General features: G+C 34.6%; 1 protein-coding gene across 1 annotated transcript in view; it reads right to left on the bottom strand.

Annotated features, from left to right (window-relative positions):
* Window positions 1–20,282, bottom strand: part of LOC122696793 (butyrophilin subfamily 1 member A1-like) — a 189,234-nt gene extending 168,952 nt beyond the window's left edge. The window contains exons 1-4 of the mRNA XM_043906924.1: window positions 20,264–20,282; window positions 17,399–17,419; window positions 16,036–16,056; window positions 14,286–14,306 (exon numbers count right to left, since the gene is read on the bottom strand). Coding sequence (XP_043762859.1) covers window positions 14,286–14,306; window positions 16,036–16,056; window positions 17,399–17,419; window positions 20,264–20,282 — 82 coding nt within the window. The remainder of the gene's footprint in view (window positions 1–14,285; window positions 14,307–16,035; window positions 16,057–17,398; window positions 17,420–20,263) is intronic.
* Window positions 20,283–21,614: the final 1,332 nt, after the last annotated feature.

Here is a 21,614-nt window from a genome sequence, read left to right as displayed (position 1 = left end):
TTAAATTAAAAATTGTTTCTTCTTCCTCTTCTTCTTCTTCTTCTTTTTTTTTTTTGAGGCCTCTAATACTCCTTTAATTATAATTTTTATAACCCACTATTATCTTGCAAAAAAAAGGACCCTATTTTTAAAGCGAACTTCATATATATTTCTTATACTTTTTGTGTTCTTCCTTTTTTTTTAATATTGTATTTTTAAGAGTCTAACCTCTACTCTAGATTTTTAATCTTTGTTTTTTAGTGTTTGATATCAATTTTGTACATTTAAGAATACAATCTTCAGTACCCATTTTTACTCAGCAGTGTGATTACTGGCTTCATTACTCTCTCTCCTTTCTGATGCTCCTTTTTCTCTCCCAGGTCACCTCAATTTCCTCCTTCCCCCTTCTCTTCTCAACCCAATTCTGTGAATCTCTGTGGGTGTTCTGGGCTGCAGAGAACACTTAGGGAACAGAGTACTGCCTAGATCTGTCTCTCTCCTCTTGATTCCCCCTTTTTTCTCCTCCTTCTTACCTCTGTCTCCTTCCTCCCTCTCCTCTTCTTCATGTAACTCTGTGAACGTCTCTGGGTGTCCCTCACTGTGGAGAATCTTTTCACCATTAACCTAGAAGTTTTATTATCAGTGCTGTATGGATGGAGAAGTCTTGAGGCTACTGGAAGAATAAGACTGAAAACCAGAGGCAGGAGGCTTAAGCCCAAAACCTGAGAACACCAGAGAACTCCTGACTCCAGGGAATGTTAATTAATAAGAGATCATCCAAAAGCCTCCATACCTACACTGAAACCAACCATCACCCAAGAGCCAATAAATTCCAGAGCAAGACATAAAACACAAATTCTCCAGCAACACAAGAACATAGCCCTGAGCGTCAATATACAGGCTGCCTAAAGTCACACCAAACCCACAGACATCTCAAAACTCACTACTGGACACTCCATTGCACTCCAGAGAGAAGATATCCAACTCCACCCACTAGAACACTGACGCAAGCTTCCCTAACCGGAAAACCTTGACAAGCCAACCGTCCAACCCCATTCACTGGGAGGAAACTCCACAATAAAGAGGAACCACAAACTTCCAGAATACAGAAAGGTCACCCCAAACACAGCCATCTAAACAAGATGAAAAGGCAGAGAAATATTCAGCAGGTAAAGGAACATGAAAAATGCCCACCAAACCAAACAAAAGAGGAGGAGATAGGGAATCTACCTGAAAAAGAATTTAGAATAATGATAATAAAAATGATCCAAAATCTTGAAAACAAAATGGAGTTACAGAAATAGCCTGGAGACAAAGATTGAGAAGATGCAAGAAATGTTTAACAAGGACCTAGAAGAAATAAACAAAGAGTCAATTAATAATGAATAATGCAATAAATGAGATAAAAAAAATACTCTGGAGGGAACCAACAGTAGAATAACGGAGGCAGAAGATAGGATAAGTGAGGTAGAAGATAGAATGATGGAAATAAATTATGCAGAGATGAAAATAGAAAAAAGAGTCAAAAGAAATGAGGACAACCTCAGGGGCCTCTTAGACAACGTGAAACGCTGCAACATTCGAATCATAGGAGTCCCAGAAGAAGACAAAAAGAAAGGCCATGAAAAAATACTCGAGGAGATAATAGTTGAAAACTTCCCTAAAATGGGGAAGGAAATAGTCACACAAGTCCAAGAAACCCAGAGAGTCCCAAACAGGATAAACCCAAGGCAAAACACACCGAGGCACATATTAATCAAATTAACAAAGATCAAACACAAAGAACAAACATTAAAAGCAGCAAGGGAAAAACAACAAATAACACACAAGGGGATTCCCATAAGGATAACAGCTGATTTTTCAATAGAAAATCTTCAGGCCAGAAGAGGATGGCAGGACATACTTAAAGTCATGAAAGAGAATAACCTACAACCCAGATTACTGTACCTAGCAAGGATCTCATTCAGATATGGAGGAGAATTCAAAAGCTTTACAGACAAGCAAAAGCTGAGAGAATTCAGCACCACCAAACCAGTTCTTCATCAAATGCTAAAGGATCTTCTCTAGACAGGAACCATAGAAAGGGTGTATAAATTCGAACCCAAAACAATAAAGTAATTGGCATTGGGATCATACTTATCAATAATTACCTTAAATGTGAATGGGTTGAATGTCCCAACCAAAAGACAAAGACTGGCTGAATGGATACAAAAACAAGACACCTATATATGCTGTCTACAAGAGACCCACCTCAAAACAAGGGACACATACTGACTGAAAGTGAAGGGCTGGAAAAAAATATTTCATGCAAACGGAGACCAAAAGAAAGCAGGAGTCGCAATACTCATATCAGATAAAATAGACTTTCAAATAAAGGATGTGAAAAGAGACAAAGAAGGACACTACATAATGATCAAAGGATCAATCCAAGAAGAAGATATAACAATTATAAATATATATGCACCCAACATAGGAGCACTGCAATATGTACGGCAAACACTAACGAGTATGAAAGAGGAAATTAATAGTAACACAATAATAGTGGGAGACTTTAATACCCCACTCACAACTATGGATAGATCAACTAAACAGAAAATTAACAAGGAAACAAAAACCTTAAATGACACAATGGACCAGCTAGACCTAATTGATATCTATAGGACATTTCACCCCAAAACAATCAACTTCACCTTCTCTCAAGTGCACACGGAACCGCCTCCAGAATAGATCACATCCTGGGCCATAAATCTAGCCTTGGTAAATTAAAAAAAAATTGAAATCATTCCAGCCATCTTTTCTGACCACAATGCAGTAAGATTAGATCTCAATTACAGGAGAAAAAAAACAAAACTATTCAAAATTCCAACATATGGAGGTAAATAACACGTTCCTGAATAACCAACACATCAAAGGAAAAATCAAAAAAGAAATCAAAATATGCATAGAAACGAATGAAAATGAAAACACAACAACCCAAAACGTATGGGACACTTTAAAAGCAGTGCTAAGGGGAAGGTTTACCTCAAGAAATAAGAAAAAAAGTCAAATAAATAACCTAACTCTACACCTAAAGCAGCTAAAGAAGGAAGAAATGAAGAACCTCAGGGTTAATAGAAGGAAAGAAATCTTAAAAATTAGGGCAGAAATAAATGCAAAAGAAACAAAAGAGACCATAGAAAAAATCAATAAAACCAAAAGCTGGTTCTTTGAGAAGGTAAATAAAAAAGACAAACCGTTAGCCAGACTAAGAATCAAATCAACAAAATTAGAAATGAAAATGGAGAAATCACAAGAGACAACACAGAAATACAAAGGATCATAAGAGACTACTATCAGCAGCTATATGCCAATAAAATGGACAACTTGGAAGACATGGACAAATTCTTACAAAAGTATAACTTTCCAAAACTGAACCAGGAAGAAATAGAAGATCTCAACAGATCCACCACAAGCATGGAAATCAAAACTGTAATCAGAAATCTTCCAGCAAACAAAAGCCCAGGACCAGATGGCTTCAAAGCTGAATTCTACCAAACATTTAGAGAAGAGCTAACACCTATCTTTCTCAAACTCTCCCAGAAAACTGCAGAAGGTAAACTTCCAAACTCATTCTATGAGGCCACCATCACCCTAATTCCAAAACCAGGCAAGGATGCCACACACACAAAAAAAAAAAAAAAAAAGAAAGAAAGAAAGAAAAGAAAAGAAAACTACAGGCCAATATCACTGATGAACATAGATGCAAAAATCCTTAGCAAAATTCTAGCAAACAGAATCCAACAACATATTAAAAAGATCATACATCATGACCAAGTGGGCTTTATCCCAGGAGTGCAAGGATTCTTTAATATCCACAAATCAATCAATGTAATACACCACATTAACACATTGAAAGATAAAAACCATATGATTATCTCAGTAGATGTATAAAAAGCCTTTGACAATATTCAACATCCATTTATGATTAAAACTCTCCAGAAAGCAGGAATAGAAGGAACATTCCTCAACATAATAATAGCTATATAAGACAAACCCACAGCAAACATTATCCCCAACGGTGAAAAATTGAAAGCATTTCCCCTAAAGTCACGAAAAAGGCAAGGGTGCCCATTCTCACCACTACTATTCAACATAGTTTTGGAAGTTTTGGCCACAGCAATCAGAGCAGAAAAAGAAATAAAAGGAATCCAGATAGGAAAAGAAGAAGTGAAACTCTCACTGTTTGCAAATGACATGATCCTCTACATAGAAAACCCCAAAGACTCTACCAGAAAATTACTAGAGCTAATCAATGAATATAGTAAAGTTGCAGGATATAAAATTAACACACAGAAATTCCTTGAATTTCCTATACACTAACAATGAGAAAACAAAGAGAAATTAAGGAAATAATACCATTCACCATTGCAATGAAAAGAATAAAATACTTAGGAATATATCTACCTAAAGAAACAAAAGACCTATATATAGAAAACTATAAAACACTGATGAAAGAAATCAAAGAGGACACAAATAGATGGAGAAATATACGGTGTTCATGGATTGGAAGAATCAATATAGTAAAAATGAGTATACTGCCCAGAGCCATCTATAGATTCAATGCAATCTCTATCAAGCTACCAATGGTATTTTTCACAGAACTAGAACAAATAATTTCATAATTTGTATAGAAATACAAAAAACCTCGAATAGCTAAAGCAATCTTGAGAAAGAAGAATGGAACTGGAGGAATCAACCTGCCTGACTTCAGGCTCTACTACAAAGCCCCAGTCGTCAGTATGGTACTGGCACATAGTACCATACCACAGTATGGTACTGGCACAAAGACAGAAATATAGATCAATGGAACAGAATAGAAAGCCCATAGAGTAATCCACATACTTATGGACAACTTATCTTCAACAAAGTAGGCAGTAATATACAATGGAGAAAAGACAACCTCTTTAACAAGTGGTGCTGAAAAAACTGGTCAACCACTTGTAAAAGAATGAAACTAGAGCACTTTCTAACACTATACACAAAAATAAACTCAAAATATATAAAAGATCTAAATGTAAGACCAGAAGCTATAAAACTCCTAGAGGAGAATATAAGCAAAACACTCTTGACATAAATCATAGCAAGATCCTCTATGACCCATCTCCCAGATTATTGGAAATAAAAGCAAAAATAAACAAATGGGACCTAATTAATCTTAAAAGCTTTGCACAACAAAGGAAACTATAAGTAAGGTGAAAAGACAGCCCTCAGAATGGGAGAAAATAATAGCAAATGAAGAAACAGACAAAGGATTAATCTAAAAAATATACAGGCAACTCCTGCAGCTCAATTCCAGAAAAATAAATGACCCAATCAAAAAATAGGCCAAAGAACTAAACAGACATTTCTCCAAAGAAGACATACAGATGGCTAACAAACACATGAAAAGATGCTCAACATCACTCATTATTAGAGAAATGCAAATCAAAACAACAATGAGGTACCATTACACGCCAGTCAGGATGGCTGCTATCCAAAAGTCTACAAGAAATAAATGCTGGAGAGGGTGTGGAGAAACGGGAACCCTCTTACACTGTTGGTGGGAATGCAAACTAGTACAGCTGCTATGGAGAACAGTGTGGAGATTTCTTAAAAAACTGGAAATAGAACTGCCATATGACCCAGCAATACCACTGCTGGGCATACACACCGAGGAAACCAGATCTGAAAGAGACTTGTGCACCCCAATGTTCATTGCAGCACTGTTTATAATAGCCAGGACATGGAAGCAACCTAGATGCCCATCAGCAGACAAATGGATAAGGAAGCTGTGGTACATATACACCATGGAATATTACTCAGCCATTAAAAAGAATTCATTTGAATCAGTTCTAATGAGATGGATGAAACTGGAGCCCATTATACAGAGTGAAGTAAGCCAGAAAGGTAAAGACCAATGCAGTATACCAATGCATATATATGGAATTTAGAAAGATGGTAACGATAACCTTATATGCAAAACAGAAAAGAGACACAGATGTACGGAACAGACTTTTGGACTCCGTGGGAGAAGGCGAGGGTAGGATGTTTTCAGAGAACAGCATCGAAACATGTATATTATCAATGGTGAAACAGATCACCAGCCCCGGTTGGATGCATGGGATAAGTGCTTGGGGCTGGTGCGCTGGGATGACCCAGAGGGATTGGGTGGACAGGGAGGTGGGGGGGGGGGGGTTGGGATGGGGAATACATGTAAATCCATGGCTGAGTCACATCAATGTATTTCAAAAACCACTACAATATTGTAAAGTAATTAGCCTCCAACTAATAAAAATAAATGGAAAAAAAAAAGAGTTGACTACTATGCAAACCAAAATGTGAAAATAGAGTAATTACAATGGTTTGTAGGGGGGCAGAAAAAAGCCAGGAAACATCATGTGAAGTGTTTGTATACTTCTGAATGCTTGGTACTATGATCAATGGCACTGGAAGACTTAGGTTCAAGCTTACATTCAACCAAAGAATGACATCAGAATTGACTCATCTTTCATAGAACAAAAAGTACTATATTGAAAATTACTGAACAAGTAATCTAACAAGGTTTGGGAAAACATCAGTTGCATAAACATTGGCCCTAATATTTGAAATTTGTGACAGTGGTCCAAAGATTTGGTGTCTCTGGAAATACATATGGGTGTAAGCCAGGTAGTTACTAGTGAAATGCCCTTTATCTCACCACTTCTTAGAAAAACTATGGGAAGCCTCTGGAGACAAAAGAAGCCAACATTTATAGGGGAGAGTGGAGGGAATAAAAAAAGAAAGAATGAAATGTAGGAAACAGAAATTGACAGAACTTAATAAGGAGGAGCCCATAACAACATTTGGAAAGAAAGTGTAGATACCCAGGAGAAGGTCAAGCCCATAGACAATGTACAGATAAAAAGGTATAGAAATTAAAGACACTAAAAAAGGAGGGCTTTTAAAAGGCATTTGGGAGCAAAAAGTTGTCAGAAAATTTACCTAAATTGTGCTGCAATATTTCTGAAAAAGAAAATGGAAGGATCAATATAAATATATTGTGAGGCAAACACAAAGAAATCTATTGTGCTAGGAAAAAATATATATTTTAACATGAAACAAATTAGAATGCAGATAGACATGAAAACATTATTTGCAAATGTACACACACAAACATACAGACATGGGCTGAGAGCTCACACTTATCCAGAGAATAGTCTACAGCAGTGAAAAGAGAAATAAAAGAAGAGAATTTACTGAATAAGAAATATCTAAAGAATGTTATATTTGATGACTACCTTTAAAAGTGTTATTAATACCTTTTGACATTACTGAGACTCAGGATTAATTTGAAGGTACTAGCTATCTTAACTCGAAAGGAAGAGAACTGTGATATTAATGCCAGTAGTCAGAGGTCTAAATCAAATGACCAGAATTTATCTTGAAGAATACCTTATGCATCATAAACTTTAAAACTTCCAAACTTATTAGATATGTTAGTAATAAAATGTATCTGAACAAATGGAAATGTGTACATTGATTTCTCGGACAAGACAAATGAAAGAGGTAGGAATAGGGGAAACTGAAAAACACATGAAGATGGCAGACATCACTTAGGAAACTAAGACAGTAAGAGGAAATCATTCAATAATATGAATGTGGAAGTTGAGGAAGATGATCATTGATAGTTGAAGACAAAGGAGCAAGTTCCAGATGAAGCAACAACTAAGAACAGGCAAAAGGAATTTTGACTTGTCTTTTTCCCGTGCAATCTTATTGAGGGGAAAAAAGGAAGTAAAAAACAATTTAAAAGAAGCCAGTCTTTATAGGGGAAGCATGGAATGGAGTATAAAAGGAAAGAATGGGAAAAGATGGAATTTAGGTAACATAAAATGACAACTTTTTTTCAAGGTGCAAAGAACAGATGAAACAACAACTAAGCATACATGAAAAATTTTTTGATTTACTGTTTTCCTGGGCGATCTTATCTGAAAAAAAAAAAAAGAAGAAGAAGAAGAGAGAAGCAATTAAAAGAAGCTGATGCCTTAGGGGAAGATTGGTGTGGAGTACAAAGGAAAGAATGGGAAAAGATATATTTAGATAACAAAAAATGACAGAACATTTTTTTTATGGTACAAGTTGCAGATGAAACAACTAAGAACAGGTGAAAAAGTTTTGATTTGCCTTTTTCCTGTTTAATCTTATCTGAAAAAAAAAAGAAGAAGAGAAAAGCAGTTCAAAAGAAGCCAGTTTTTATAGGGGAAGCATATGGTAAAGTAAAAGAAAGAAAGAATGGGGAAAGATGAAAGTTAGGTAACAGAAAATGACATAACTTTTTTTTAAAGATGCAAGTAGTAGATGAAACAACAGCTAAGAACATGCAAACAAATTTTTTGACTTGCCTTTTTCCTGTTTAATCTCATCTAGAAAAAAAAAAAGAAGAGGGAAAAAAGTATTTCATCAAAATGCAGGGCTAATGTCAAAAAAGGAGCACAGAAATTTGAAACCCTTCTATAGTTTACTCCGTGGATCAAACTGACCAACATTTTAGGAAAGGTGATGCTTCAGAGGGCATCCTACAGTCAGGGGCAATGCTGTATTACAACCCACCACTCCCACTTCCAACTCCTGGAGCAAATATAGCAAAGACAGATAATGACTCAACCAGAAGAGGTGGAATAGGACTATTAGGGCAAACTATCAATCATTCATTTCAGTAGACCTATTTTTGCAGAGAGGAGTGGAAAAAAGCTCATATTTAGCAAGTCATAAAGAAAATTCCATGGACAGAGGAGACTGGAGGGCTACAGTCCATGGGGTCGCACCGAGTTGGAACCGACTGAGCAACTGAGCACAAAGAAGCCTATGGGTTTCTCAGGTGGCCCTAAACGTAAAGAACCCACTTGCCAATGCAGGAGACATAAGTGACATGGGTTCAATCCCTGGGTTCGGAAGATCCCCTGGATGAGAGCATGACAATTCACTCCAGTATTCTTGCCTGGAGAACCCCATGGACAGAGGGGTCTGGAAGGATGTAGGCCATAGGATCACAAAGAGTCAGAAACAACTGAAGTGACCAAGCACGCACGCACCCACGCACGCAAAGAAGCCTTCAGTAAAAGCGCTGGTCAGTCTAAAATAGTATCTGTAACTGTAGTCTTATGAAGGCTGCTCAGTATATAGAAGAGGTATATTTCTAGGTTCATTAAACCTGTACACACAATACGATTGAAAACCATCATTAGGAAATCAAGGATGTTGAAATTTGGATGTTTATATCATTGTATTATGAAAAAATCTTTTAGGGGTATCATATGACTATAGTTTCTCATGGCATTCACATAACATTTCAATATTGGGAAATGTGTTGTATATTCCTTAAATTAAAAGTTCTTCTACCAAAATCTAAAAATAAGGGCAGTTTGGTAAATTAATAATAATGTCAGAATAAAAATGCAGGGAAAAAAAAAAAAGGAACAACTGCTATAGTATGACAGAAAATAAACCCAGGGAATACCATTAAATGTTTGTTATTTAGGGCATTGGGTGATACGATCAAAGGCAGTGTAAGAGGGAGCCTGAAAACCACACTGGAACCATGAAGGATATCTGAGTTTACATAGTCCTTAAAAGGACCATAGGCCAAGAAGCGTCACTGAGAAAGAATGAAGTCTTAGCTCTCATCTCCTAAGGTTTGGGCAGATAGCAACTGCATAGAAATGGCCTTTGAATTTTGAATGTATGGAACACACACTAACAATAGACAGTTTTCAGAAAATATATGCAAAGTGTAATCATGTACCCATCAGTCTCTTCCCTTTTGTTTCACAACATTCACATGGAGACTGTGGTGAGACTCTACAGAATAAAAGAAGGCAGTGTTTATAAAGAAGGAACAAGAGTCCTGAAAAAATAAAGGGATGGAAAAGAATGAGGCTAGATGGTAGAAAAGCAGTAATTGAGGCAACTTAATATGGATGATGTTTATGAAACAAAATAAGAGAAAATAACAGACATTGAATGCTAGGGCATGCCAAAAGATGGTGTATATATAAAAGGAAAGGGAATGTGAAAGACTCAGTGGAAGCAGTCATTTAGAGTCTTATTGGAGTAAAAAAACTTGTCAGAGAAATTTACCAAATTTTTTCAAAAGCTGGTCAGAAAAATAAAGTGAAAAGATCCAAACAAGTGTTAGAGAACAGAAAAGAAAGAATATACACATTTGATGAAAATTCACATGCGGTGTTAAATGTACCAGGATGCAGGCCAATCCACAGAATACATACACACATGCCAGCACACACACATATACAAACTGCAGCTGAAAGCTACCCCTTTCAGGAGAATATTGTTAAGATTACAAAAGAAAAAACTGAATGAATTTACTTAGGAAAAACGTCATGAACAGTAGTAATAGTGGTAACTTTTAAAAAATTTTTCTGACATGCTTTTATACAATTTCTTTTTTTGCAAAGAATTTCTTTAAAAAATGAAAAGGAGAAATATGAGTGAACTTTCTGTACTGGAAAAAAGTCATTATTTCTTCCAATTATTATCTTATAAAATTATCTTGACTCAGATTGTTTAAATTTCTATTTCTTGGAGGTTAGCCTTCATAAGTTCCTTGATTGGTGCTAAATTTAGAGTCAATGCTTATTATTTTGGTAGTGCTTGTTGTACACAATAGTCACACTCACTGAATTAAAAGAATCTGAATCACTGCTAATAGAAAAATATCATGTTAGTTTCCTGAGTGCTTCTTTTCACAAAGTTTTCAGCAACTGAGTAAACTGTAACTTCTTAAAATGTAGATTTCTATTTAAATTCAAGACTAAATGAAGTTCATCTTAATTAAATCACATGAAAGTAAGGAAATGATGTTCTAGGCACAACATATGGAAATTGAAGTCAAATGACCTGGGCACATGTGGGAAAAGCTTTCAAAATAGTCTCTGAGAATGCCAATACTTTTGAAATGTATGGTTAATAAATTTACATGGCAGGAATGGTCTGTTTATGCTAGTTGAAACAAAAAAATTAAAGAAATCATAAAAATTAAAAAACAAAAAAATTAAAGAAATCATAATGAGAGAAATTGAATAAGAAATAAAGATGATGAATTTCAGTTGGAAAGACAAAATACTGAGACAAAGCCACATAAAAGCATGCATAAAGACTTGAAGACAAAGATACCAAAAAAGAATGAATCCATGACTAGGTAGGCAAAGAAGTTGCCTTGACATTGGGGACTTGACACTTTCCTCTTCACATAAAAAAAAAAAAAAAAAAAAAAACTCAAAATACATTCAAAATGATGATCCAATGTGAGGAAGAAACAAAGAAAAATTTGAAATACTGCCATACTTTAGCCTTTGGTTCAACATGACCTCATTTTCTATAAGATCTGAAGACATTTCCAGAAATCAGGGAAAAGAGTGTTTTACTTTCATTCACCCCTTGATGTTAAAGGAATCAAGACAGGAAATGACTCTGGGGAAGGAGATAGAAAGGACTTCTTGGATAAACAATGTCCATCACTGGTCCTGTATTAGACGTTCTACATTTTTCAGAATAAACTGAAAACTCACAATTATACACAAAAGAACAAGCTAAAAAATGATGAAGAAGCAAAGAGAAAAAGTGTTTATTTTGTAAAAAAGGTATAGTGATAATCAAAAAATGTACACTTGTGGCTGATTCATGTCCATGTATGGCAAAAACCACAACAGCATTGTAAAGTAACTAGTCTCCAATTAAAATAAGTAAATTAATTAAGAAATAATATGACGATGACAAGGAAATGCAAAATAAAATAAAATGTCTATTTCATTGGCAGACAGGCTCTTTATCACGAGAACCACCTGGGAAGTCCATGCTTAATTATATCAATACCTAAAAAAGGAAGATATTCAATATTATTTTTAAATGTTATATATTATCTTAAGGAAATTAAAATATCATATCATATCCTGCTAGTAAAGAGCAGGAAAAATATTCATTATCAAATAGGTCTTTACATTTTTAAATAAACTGTTGGCTTTTAAAGCTATCGTTATGTTGCTAATTAAGCAATCTTCTTATCTTCTAACAACCCTTCAAATGGCATGGTTTATCATCCTCGGGTCTTAAATTTTCTTTTGACCACTGACTAAAATGAATAAAATGAGTGGTAGAAAATTTGGAAAATCTTTGTTCTTCTTAAAGGTAATATTTGTGTCTGCTAAATGTTAATATCACTTAAAATCTGTGTCATGTATTGATTATACATTGTCTTGCCTTGTTCTTTATTTCTGCCATAATTTTATGTATATTAAACTAAGCTCCCATAGATAATGGAAACCTACTGTATAGCAGAGGGAACTCTACTCAATGCTCTGTGGTGACCTAAATAGGAAGGAAATAAAAATTAAGGATATATGTACATATATATATATTTGGTTGATTCACTATGCTGTACAGTAGAAACTAACACAATATTGTAAAGGAACTATACTCCAAAAAAAAATTTTTTTAAAGAGATGAGGAAGCAAAGAGAAAAAACGCTCAGTTTTCAAAAAAAGTATAGCAATAGCAATGAATCCTGTTACATGCATAAAGGAAACATATTCCTAAATATCATCTCTTCCTTTGAAAACAGAATTATAATTGAAATTTTTCACTAGAAAAGAAGTATGTTAAGTTTAAAATGACTATTATGGTGATATTAAAGAAAATAAAACAACTATAAAATCATAAAAATATTGGCTACATATGATGCAAAGAGAACAGAAATTTGTAATCCTTTTATAGTTTATTCCAAGTTTCAAAGTGGCCAATATTTTTTTAATTGGAAGCAAAGATTTCTGAAGGACATATTGTCAAACAGGAGCAATGCTATATCTCATACACACACACACACACACCACTTGATGCAAAAATTATAAAGATGGAAAATGGCACTGTGAGGTAGAATAAGACTTCTGAGATAAGCAACATAAAACATGTATTTCATTGGACCTTTTCTTTTTGTCAGAATACAATCCAAACATGCACACATACATGAGTATTTAAGCTACTTAGGAAGTCATGAGGAAACCTACAACAAAAGCACCCATCTAGCTAAAACTCCGTCAGTAGCAGTAGCCCTATGAAGCATGCTTCATGCATTAAAGACATGTATTCCCTACTTACATTGAGTCTAACCAAAAATATAGCTGAGAAATATCATTATAAAAGGAAGGATGCTAAACTTTTAATGGTTAATTAGCGTTTCATCAAAAAAACATTTAGGAGTATCCTAGAACTCTAGCCTTTCATGGCACTCACATAAAACTTCAAAATGGAGAAATATGTTGTAAACCATCTTGCTCAGTATACAGAGTTCTTCTACAAACACTTCAAAATTATTGCCGCTTGCCACATCAATAATTATATTAATAAAATGCAAGAGAAAGACAGAAAAATTACTGTGGTATGAGGGAAAATAAACCCAGGAAAAAGTATGCAAAATATCTGTACCTGAGAGAAGATTAGTGAATGGTCAAGGGCATTGGATGTGTGAGCCTAAAGTCCACACTGTATCTATGAGTTACCCCTGAATTTACAGTCTTCGAAAAGACAAAAGTTGGAGAAAATTCACTCAGCAAGTGTGGAGTCTTATCTCATAAAGCTTGGGGAGGTATCCATGGTATATTAATGGCCACCTGAACTTTGAATACATGACAGAAAGGCTAATTTATTGAAAGTGTACCAGAAAATAAATACAGAATGTAAACAGTGTGCCCCTCAGTCTCATCCCCACAAAATTCACAGTAAAACTGAGAAGGTGCTGGATGACAGAAAAAGACAGTGTTTATAGGGAAGAAACATAGGAAATGAATTAGGATGTACTGAGAAAGACTTACACAGGTCTAGGCTAATAGATGGAGAGAATTTAATATAGAAAAGTCCATAAACAAAACATTGAGGAGAAAAGAATAGATAATGAGATACAGTGTGAGCTAAAAAATGAAGTGAAAGTAAAGTGTTAGTTGTTCAGTCATGTCCAACCCCTTTGTGACTCTCTGGCTGTAGCCTGCCAGGTTCCTCTTCCATGGGATTTTCCAGGCAAGAATACTGGAGTGGGGTGCCATTTACTCCTCCAGGGGATATTCCCTACTCAGGGATCTAACCTGGGTCTCTTGCACTGCAGGCAGATTGGTTACCATCTGAGCTATCAGGAAAGCCCCGAGGAAAAAGATGGCATATAGATAAAAGAGAGAATGATAAAAGAACCAAAAATGTGGTTGTTTAAAGCTTATTGGAACAAAAATGTCTTCAGGGATATTTACCTATTTTTTCCAAAAGAACATCTGAAAAATTAAGAGAAAAAACAAGTAAGTTTAATAGGATGAAAGGTCAAGGGAAACTAAATTTAGTGAAAATTTTACATACAATTATAAATGTAACAGGATTTAAACAAATACACACACACACAAACATATGCAGACATATACAATGTGCCAAAGTAGCTGACAGCTTTCTTTGGTGCTGATCAAAAATTAAATGAGGAAAAGGAATAATCTTGCTGACTTGAGGAAAAATTTCAGGTATATTGGTAGTGGTGGTTACCTTTTGAAAATGTTCTTAAATTATTTGGACACTACTTGGGCTGCTTTGATTTGACTGGTTACCTTTAAAAAAGTCTTTTGCTGCTACAAAATATAAATCATTGTCTCACATAAAATATCCATAAGGAGTGAATTAGAGTGTACTGATCCACTTCTAGAAAACTGCAGGATTTGGTTCTTAGGAACAGCTATTAACATTTTCTTATGCAATGATGATATAACTTTATTTTTGGTGAATTGCTATTTTAGTTCATGCCAAAAAGAACCACATCTTATCTTGATCACCTCCTCAAAAAAATGCAAATATGAACCCAAGCAAACAGAATTTGTTAGGAAGAGATGAGGAACCAAAGAGAAAAAAAATCACCCATATGTTCAAAACGTTATCTGTAGCAATGATGATATGGACTCTGCTGTATGCATCAAAGAGAAAAATTTCCTCTGAAAACAAATGTATACTGAAAAATGTCCTTAGGAAAAAATAGGATATTAAATTTTAAGGAATAAGAGATAAATTTCCTCTGAAAACAAATGTATACTGAAAAATGTCCTTAGGAAAAAATAGGATATTAAATTTTAAGGAATAATTTTGTGTTTTATAGAAAAAAATCTTATGGAATATTATAGAACAGAGATTATGATTTCATTCACATAAAATGTTCAAGTTAGAACTATGTACTATTTTTTAACATTTCTAACAATATAAAATCTTTTCACAAATAGTTCAAGTAATTGCAGTTCTCCCTGTGTAACAACTGTGTAAATAAAAGTAAGAATGAAAATTACTCTCTTTGGATATAAAAAAAATTCAGGAAAAAAAAAATGTGTACTAGTCCCAGATTTTAGGGCAGTGTAAGGATGACCTTCATCGATGAATCATTTCAGATTTTATTCAGGCTTTCAAAGACCAGAAAAGAGAGGGATATGGGAGAAGTTGACATACAAAATATTGCTTAGCATGGTAGAAACACTGTAGACTGCAAACCAAAGATGACATATTGATGAAAAGGTGGGATATGTATAAAACATCAAGAAAATAGGCATTTTAAAGTGCTTTGGGAGTACAGGGATGCCAAAGATACTTTATAATATTTTTTTCTGAATTTTGTCTCTGAAATACAATGACAAATCAATGTAATTTTCATTGAAAAGAAACATAAAGAACTAAGCATTTAGATCAGAAACTTAAAAATTGCAAAATTTTACAGTGAAGTTCATATTTGTATACACTTTACAAAGAGTGAATGTCTGCATAAATTGTACTGATGGGACAAAGTAAAGCAAAAGTAACGGAGTGTTGAATAACCCATGAATATGAAACCTTTCAGTTGAAATGATGATGAAATGAGAGAAAAACGATGAAATTCATATCTACTTTGCAGTGGAGGAAGATGATCAAGGGAATTAAAGACCAAAGTCAAAAAGATGAAACATTATAAGGTACCCAGTGTGAAATATTATTGGGACTTGCCTCTATCCTGTTCAGCCTTATCTGAAAGATAAAAGGAAGAAATAACCAGTCAAACCAAATGAAGGCATAATGTGAAGAAGAGATGACAATAGTTTAATTTCTTTTCATTATTTTTTTATTCAATACAGTGATTCCACATTTCTAAGTATTAGAATCTAATGTCCCAAAGGCCATGTAACTCATGAGAAGCAATGCTGTTTTAAGTTCCCTCCTCCTTTTCTGCAAAGGAATTATCACATAAAAACTTCCTATGGGAAAAAAAAATGAATCAATATTTGGTCTTGAATTGGGCTTTCCAGGCTTTTTTTAACCCCGTAACAAATGACAAACATGCTCAAATACATGAAATAGGTAGTGTAAATGTGATTCAAAAGTATATAATATGAGAATGCCTCTGTCACAAATTTGATCTGTGGCTTCATTCATATGAAACCAGCTAATGCTTTAAAAGTATATGTTCCCAAGTTCTATCCAGTCTGTAAACCAAGAGGTAATTGAAAAATATCATTAGAAGGGGAAGATGTTCTACTTTGAAATTGAAGTGCTTTATGAAGGAAAATTGTGGAATCATCCTAGGACAACAGCTCTCCCTGTCATTCACATAAAAAGTCCTGAAAATTGACATATGTCCTTTATCAATTTTTCTCAAGATAAAACCTCCATGCTTAATTATTGAAGAGGCATTGCAGTTTGCAGAAATAATAATAGGATTGATAAAAACTTCAAAGTATAAATACTACACATAGATGGGAAAAAGACAAGAATATATTGCAGATATTTGTAGAACTGGTACATTTGAGTAATTTGTTCAAGAATAGTAAAAGAGTGAGGCTCAATCTCACACGATCCAGTGGATGACATCGGATTTTATAAGATCTTTGACAGGACAATAGAGGGAGAAACTTCATTATTCAATTGGGAATCCTCTTTCTCTTAAGCTTTGGAAATATTAACTATAGAGTAATCGCCCCCTTCAACTTGGGTACTTGTAAACGTCCTAAATTAACTGACATTTCTCAGAAAACAAGGAGAGCATGATAACCAAGTGCTGAAGAGTTCGGTCCCGTCATCTCAGAAAATCATTGTACCATCTGGGAAGTCTATGGAAGACACACAAAGCCACTGTAATAAGAAGTAAAGGTGGAGAAGATGCAATGAGTAATGATGGAACATAGGGGAAAAACAACAGAAATGATGAAATAAGAAAGAGGTTCATATCCAAAAACTGGACAGAAGTGAATGGCCATCCACGTGAAAAGTGAGCCCATGGATGGTGTAATGATAGAAGGACAGGGAATGTTCAATACAGTGTGGAAACAGTCACTGGAAGAGTTACTGGAGTGAAGAGTTGTTACAAACTTACCAAGTTTTCTCAGAAGATCACCTGGAAATAAATGGAAAGCGTCAGGTGAATATCATGGAAAACAAACATGAAGAAAAATAAAATGTTTTGAAGAATCTGAAACTGATGTTAACTGTATCTGTACACATATAAACACATGCAGGTTTGCACATCATGGACCCAAAACAGACTCAACAATAGTGGCTGAAAGCTGCTGTCTTTCAAACATAGAATGTTCTATTAAAAGTGGGGGTGGGGGGTGGGCAAACAGTCAATTTTCTAAATGAAGAAAGATGTTTAGAACTATTAGTTCAGGTAGTTACCCTTTCAAAATTTTTGTGCACCTTTTGACTTTATTTAAGCTCTTATTATTCAATATGTTTGTTCTAATCAGTTTCTTGACAGCTAATGAAAATATATAGTAGCTGTCAGTTTTATTGTAGCTTAGTTATTCAAGTTCACCATACACACTGAATCAAGACTCTTAAGACTTTGCTCCTAGCAAAAAGTACAGAATTAGGTTTTTGGGTGCCTCTATTCACATCATCTTTATTTACAAAGTGTTTTAGGTATGTTTCTATCAACGAATGCCTAAATGAAGACAAAGTTATGAGAAAAAGATGCAACTTTAACTAGTTCGGAGGGAAATACATCAGTGGGACTTGGGATTTTTCTCTTCACACTTATTGATAAAATATTAAGGGAAAGATCTCAAAATTCATTCAACATGAAGGTGCAATGACAGGAAAGGAAAGGAACAAACATTTGAATAACTTCCATTCCTCACAGTGTGGCTCAACCTGACCAAAATTTTTGAGAACTGGCACCATTTTCAATGAAGGCTTGATAGTCTCCTCAGAAGACAGAGGAACCAGTTTTTTCACTTCCATTTACCTCTTTGATGCCAAGAAACAGGACTGGAAATGACAGCATGGGAGGAGCTAGGTCAGGTCTTTCTCTGGGATAAGCAGCACCCATGTGGGGACTGTATTGCCTGTTTCCTTCAGAATCAAATGCAAACACAATTTAAACACTAGAGTGCTATTTGAGATATTATTAGGGAGATTTCCCTGACACTTCAGTAGTTCAGACTCTGTGCTTTTACTGCAGGGGGCATGAGGTGGATCCCTGTTCAGAAAACTAAGATCCCACTTGCTTGGATTTATCTTTGGACTTTCTGTCCTCTTACTGATCTATATTTTTTGTGGATTGACCTAGAGATTGTCATACAGAGTGAAGTAAGTCAGAACGAGAAAAACAAATATCATATAATATTACTTACATGTGGAATACACAAAAATAGTACAGATGAACATATTCACAGAGCAGAAATAGAGTCAGAAATATAGAGAACACACTTATACAGTTACTTGAGGAAAAATTTCAGGTGTATTGGTAGTGGCGGTTACCTTTTGAAAATGTTCTTGAATTATTTGGCCACTACTTGGGCTGTTATGATTTGATTGTTTACCTTTAATAAAGTCCCTTGTTGCTACTAAATATGAATCATCATCTCACATAAAATATCCACAAGGGGTGAGTTAGAGTGTACTGAACTACTTCTAGAAAAATGCCAGATTTGTTCTTAGGAACCACTATTAACATTTCCTTATGCAATGATGATATAACTTTATTTTTGTTGAATTGCTATTCTAGTTCACGCCAAAAAGAATCTCATCTTATCTCGATCACCTTCTCAAATAAAGGTAAATATGAACCCATGCAAACATAATTTGTTAAGAAGAGATGAGGAACCGAAGAGAAAAATATCACCCATATGTTCAAAACATTATCTGTAGCAATGACTGCATGAACTCTGCTGCATGCTTCAAAGAGATAAATTTCCCCTGAAAACAAATGTGGTCTGAAAAATGTCCTTAGAAAAGAAGAGGATATTAAATTTTAATGAATAATTTTGTGTTTTATGGAAAAAAATCTTATGGAACATTACAGAACGGAGATTATGATTTCATTCATGTAAAATATTTAAGTTAGAAATATGCACTATTTTTTTTTAACATTTCTAACAATATACAATCTTTTCACAAATAGCTGAAGCAATTGCAGATGTCCATATTAACAATTGTGTTGATAAAAGTAACAGTGAAAATTATTCTCTTTGGATATCAAAAAATTCTAGGAAAAAATATCTGGGTACTACTCCCAGATTTTAAGGCAGTGTAAGGATGACCTTCAACAATGAATCATTTCAGATTTTATTCAGGCTTTCAGACCAGAAAAGAGAGGGATATAAGAGAAGGTGACATGCAAAATATTGCCTTAGAATTGTAGAAATACTGTAGACTGCAAACCATTGTTGACATTTGATGAAAAGGTGGGAAATGTTTGAAACATCAAGAAAACATGCATTTAAAACTGTTTTGGGAGTACAGGGATTTCAAATATAATTATAGTATTTTTTCTGAATTTTGTCTGTGAAATACAATGAAAAATCTGTGTGATTTTCTTCTTTTTTTTATGTGCCATGTGGTCTTTATTTTTATTTTTTTTTGTCATACATTGATATGAATCAGCCATAGATTTACACGTATCTTCATTGAAAAGAAATACAAAGAACTAAGCATTCAGATCAGAAAGCTAAAAATTGTAAAATTTTTGAGTTAAGTTTATATTTGTATACACTTTACAAAGAGTGAATGTCTGCATAAATTGTACTGATGGGACAAAGTAAAACAAAAGTAATGGGGCATTGAATAAACCATGAAGATGAAACCCTTCAGTTAAAATGATGATGAAATGAGAGAGAATCGATGTAAATTCATATCTACTTTGCAGGCGAGGAAGATGATCACTGAGAATTGAAGACCAAAGTCAAAGAGATGAAACATTACAAGGTACCCAGTGTGAAATATTATTGGGACTTGCCTCTATCCTGTTCACCCATATCTGAAAAATAAAAGGAAGAAATAACCAGTCAAACTGAATGAATGCACAATGTGAGGAAGAGATGACAACAATTTCTTTCCATTATTTATTCACTCAATAAAGTGATTCCACTTCTCTGAGATTTAGAACCTAATGTCCCAAAGGCCATGTAACTCATGAGAAGCAATGCTGTTTTAAGTTCCCTCCTCCTTTTCTGCAAAGGAATTACCACGTGAAAGCTTCCTTTGGGAAAAACTGAATCAATATTTGGTCTTGAATTGGGCTTTCCAGCTTTTTTTAAAAGCCCATAACAAATGACAAACATGCTCAAATACATGAACTAGGTACTGTAATGTGATTCAAAAGTATATAATGAAAGTATGCCTCTGTCAGAAATTTGATTTATGGCTGCATTCACATGAAGCCTGCTAAATGCCTTAAAAGTATATGTTCCCAAGTTCTATCCTGTCTGTAAACCAAGAGGTAATTGAAAAATATCATTAGAAGAGGAAGATGTTCTACTTTGAATTTGAAGTGCTTTATGAAGGAAAATTTTGGAATCATCCTAGGACAACAGCTTTCCTTGTCATTCACATAAAAAGTCCTGAAAATTGACATATGTCCTTTATCAATTTTTCTCAAGATAAAACCTCCATGTTTAACTATTGAAGAGACATTGCAGTTTGCAGAAATAATAATAAGACTGATAAAAATTTTGAAGTATAAATACTACACATTAATGGGGAAAAGACAAGAATGTATTGCAAATATTTGTAGGACTGGATCATTTGAGTAATTTGTTCAAGAATAGTAAAAGAGTGAGACCTAATCTCATACGATCCAGTGGATCACATAGGATTTTATAAGATCTTTGACAGGACAATGGAGGGAGAAACTTCATTATTCAATTGGGAATCCTCTTTCTCTTAAGCTTTGGAAATATTAACTGTAGAGTAACCGCCCCCTTCAACTCGGGTACTTGTAAATGTCCTAAATTAACTGACATTCCTCAGAAAACAAAGAGCATGGTAACATGTGCTGATGAGTTCAGTCCCGTCATCTCAGAAAATCATGATCCCATTTGGGAAGTCTCTGGAAGACACACAAAGCCAATGTGATAAGAAGGAAAGGTGGAAAAGATGCAATAAAAAAAAAAAAATCAATGAGTAATGACGGAACATAGGGGAAAAACAACAGAAATGATGGAATAAGAAAGAGGTTCATATCCAAAAACTGGACAGAAGTGAATGGCCATCCATGTGAAAAGTGAGCCCATGGATGGTGTAATGATAGAAGGACAGGGAATGTTCAATACAGTGTGGAAACAGTCACTGGAAGAGTTACTGGAGTG

Source organism: Cervus elaphus, chromosome 7 (genome assembly GCF_910594005.1).
Source record: "Cervus elaphus chromosome 7, mCerEla1.1, whole genome shotgun sequence".
In the NCBI taxonomy this organism is placed as follows: domain Eukaryota; kingdom Metazoa; phylum Chordata; class Mammalia; order Artiodactyla; family Cervidae; genus Cervus; species Cervus elaphus.
The sequence above is the reverse complement of the archived record's forward strand: the minus strand, read 5'-3'. Positions and strand labels throughout refer to the sequence as shown.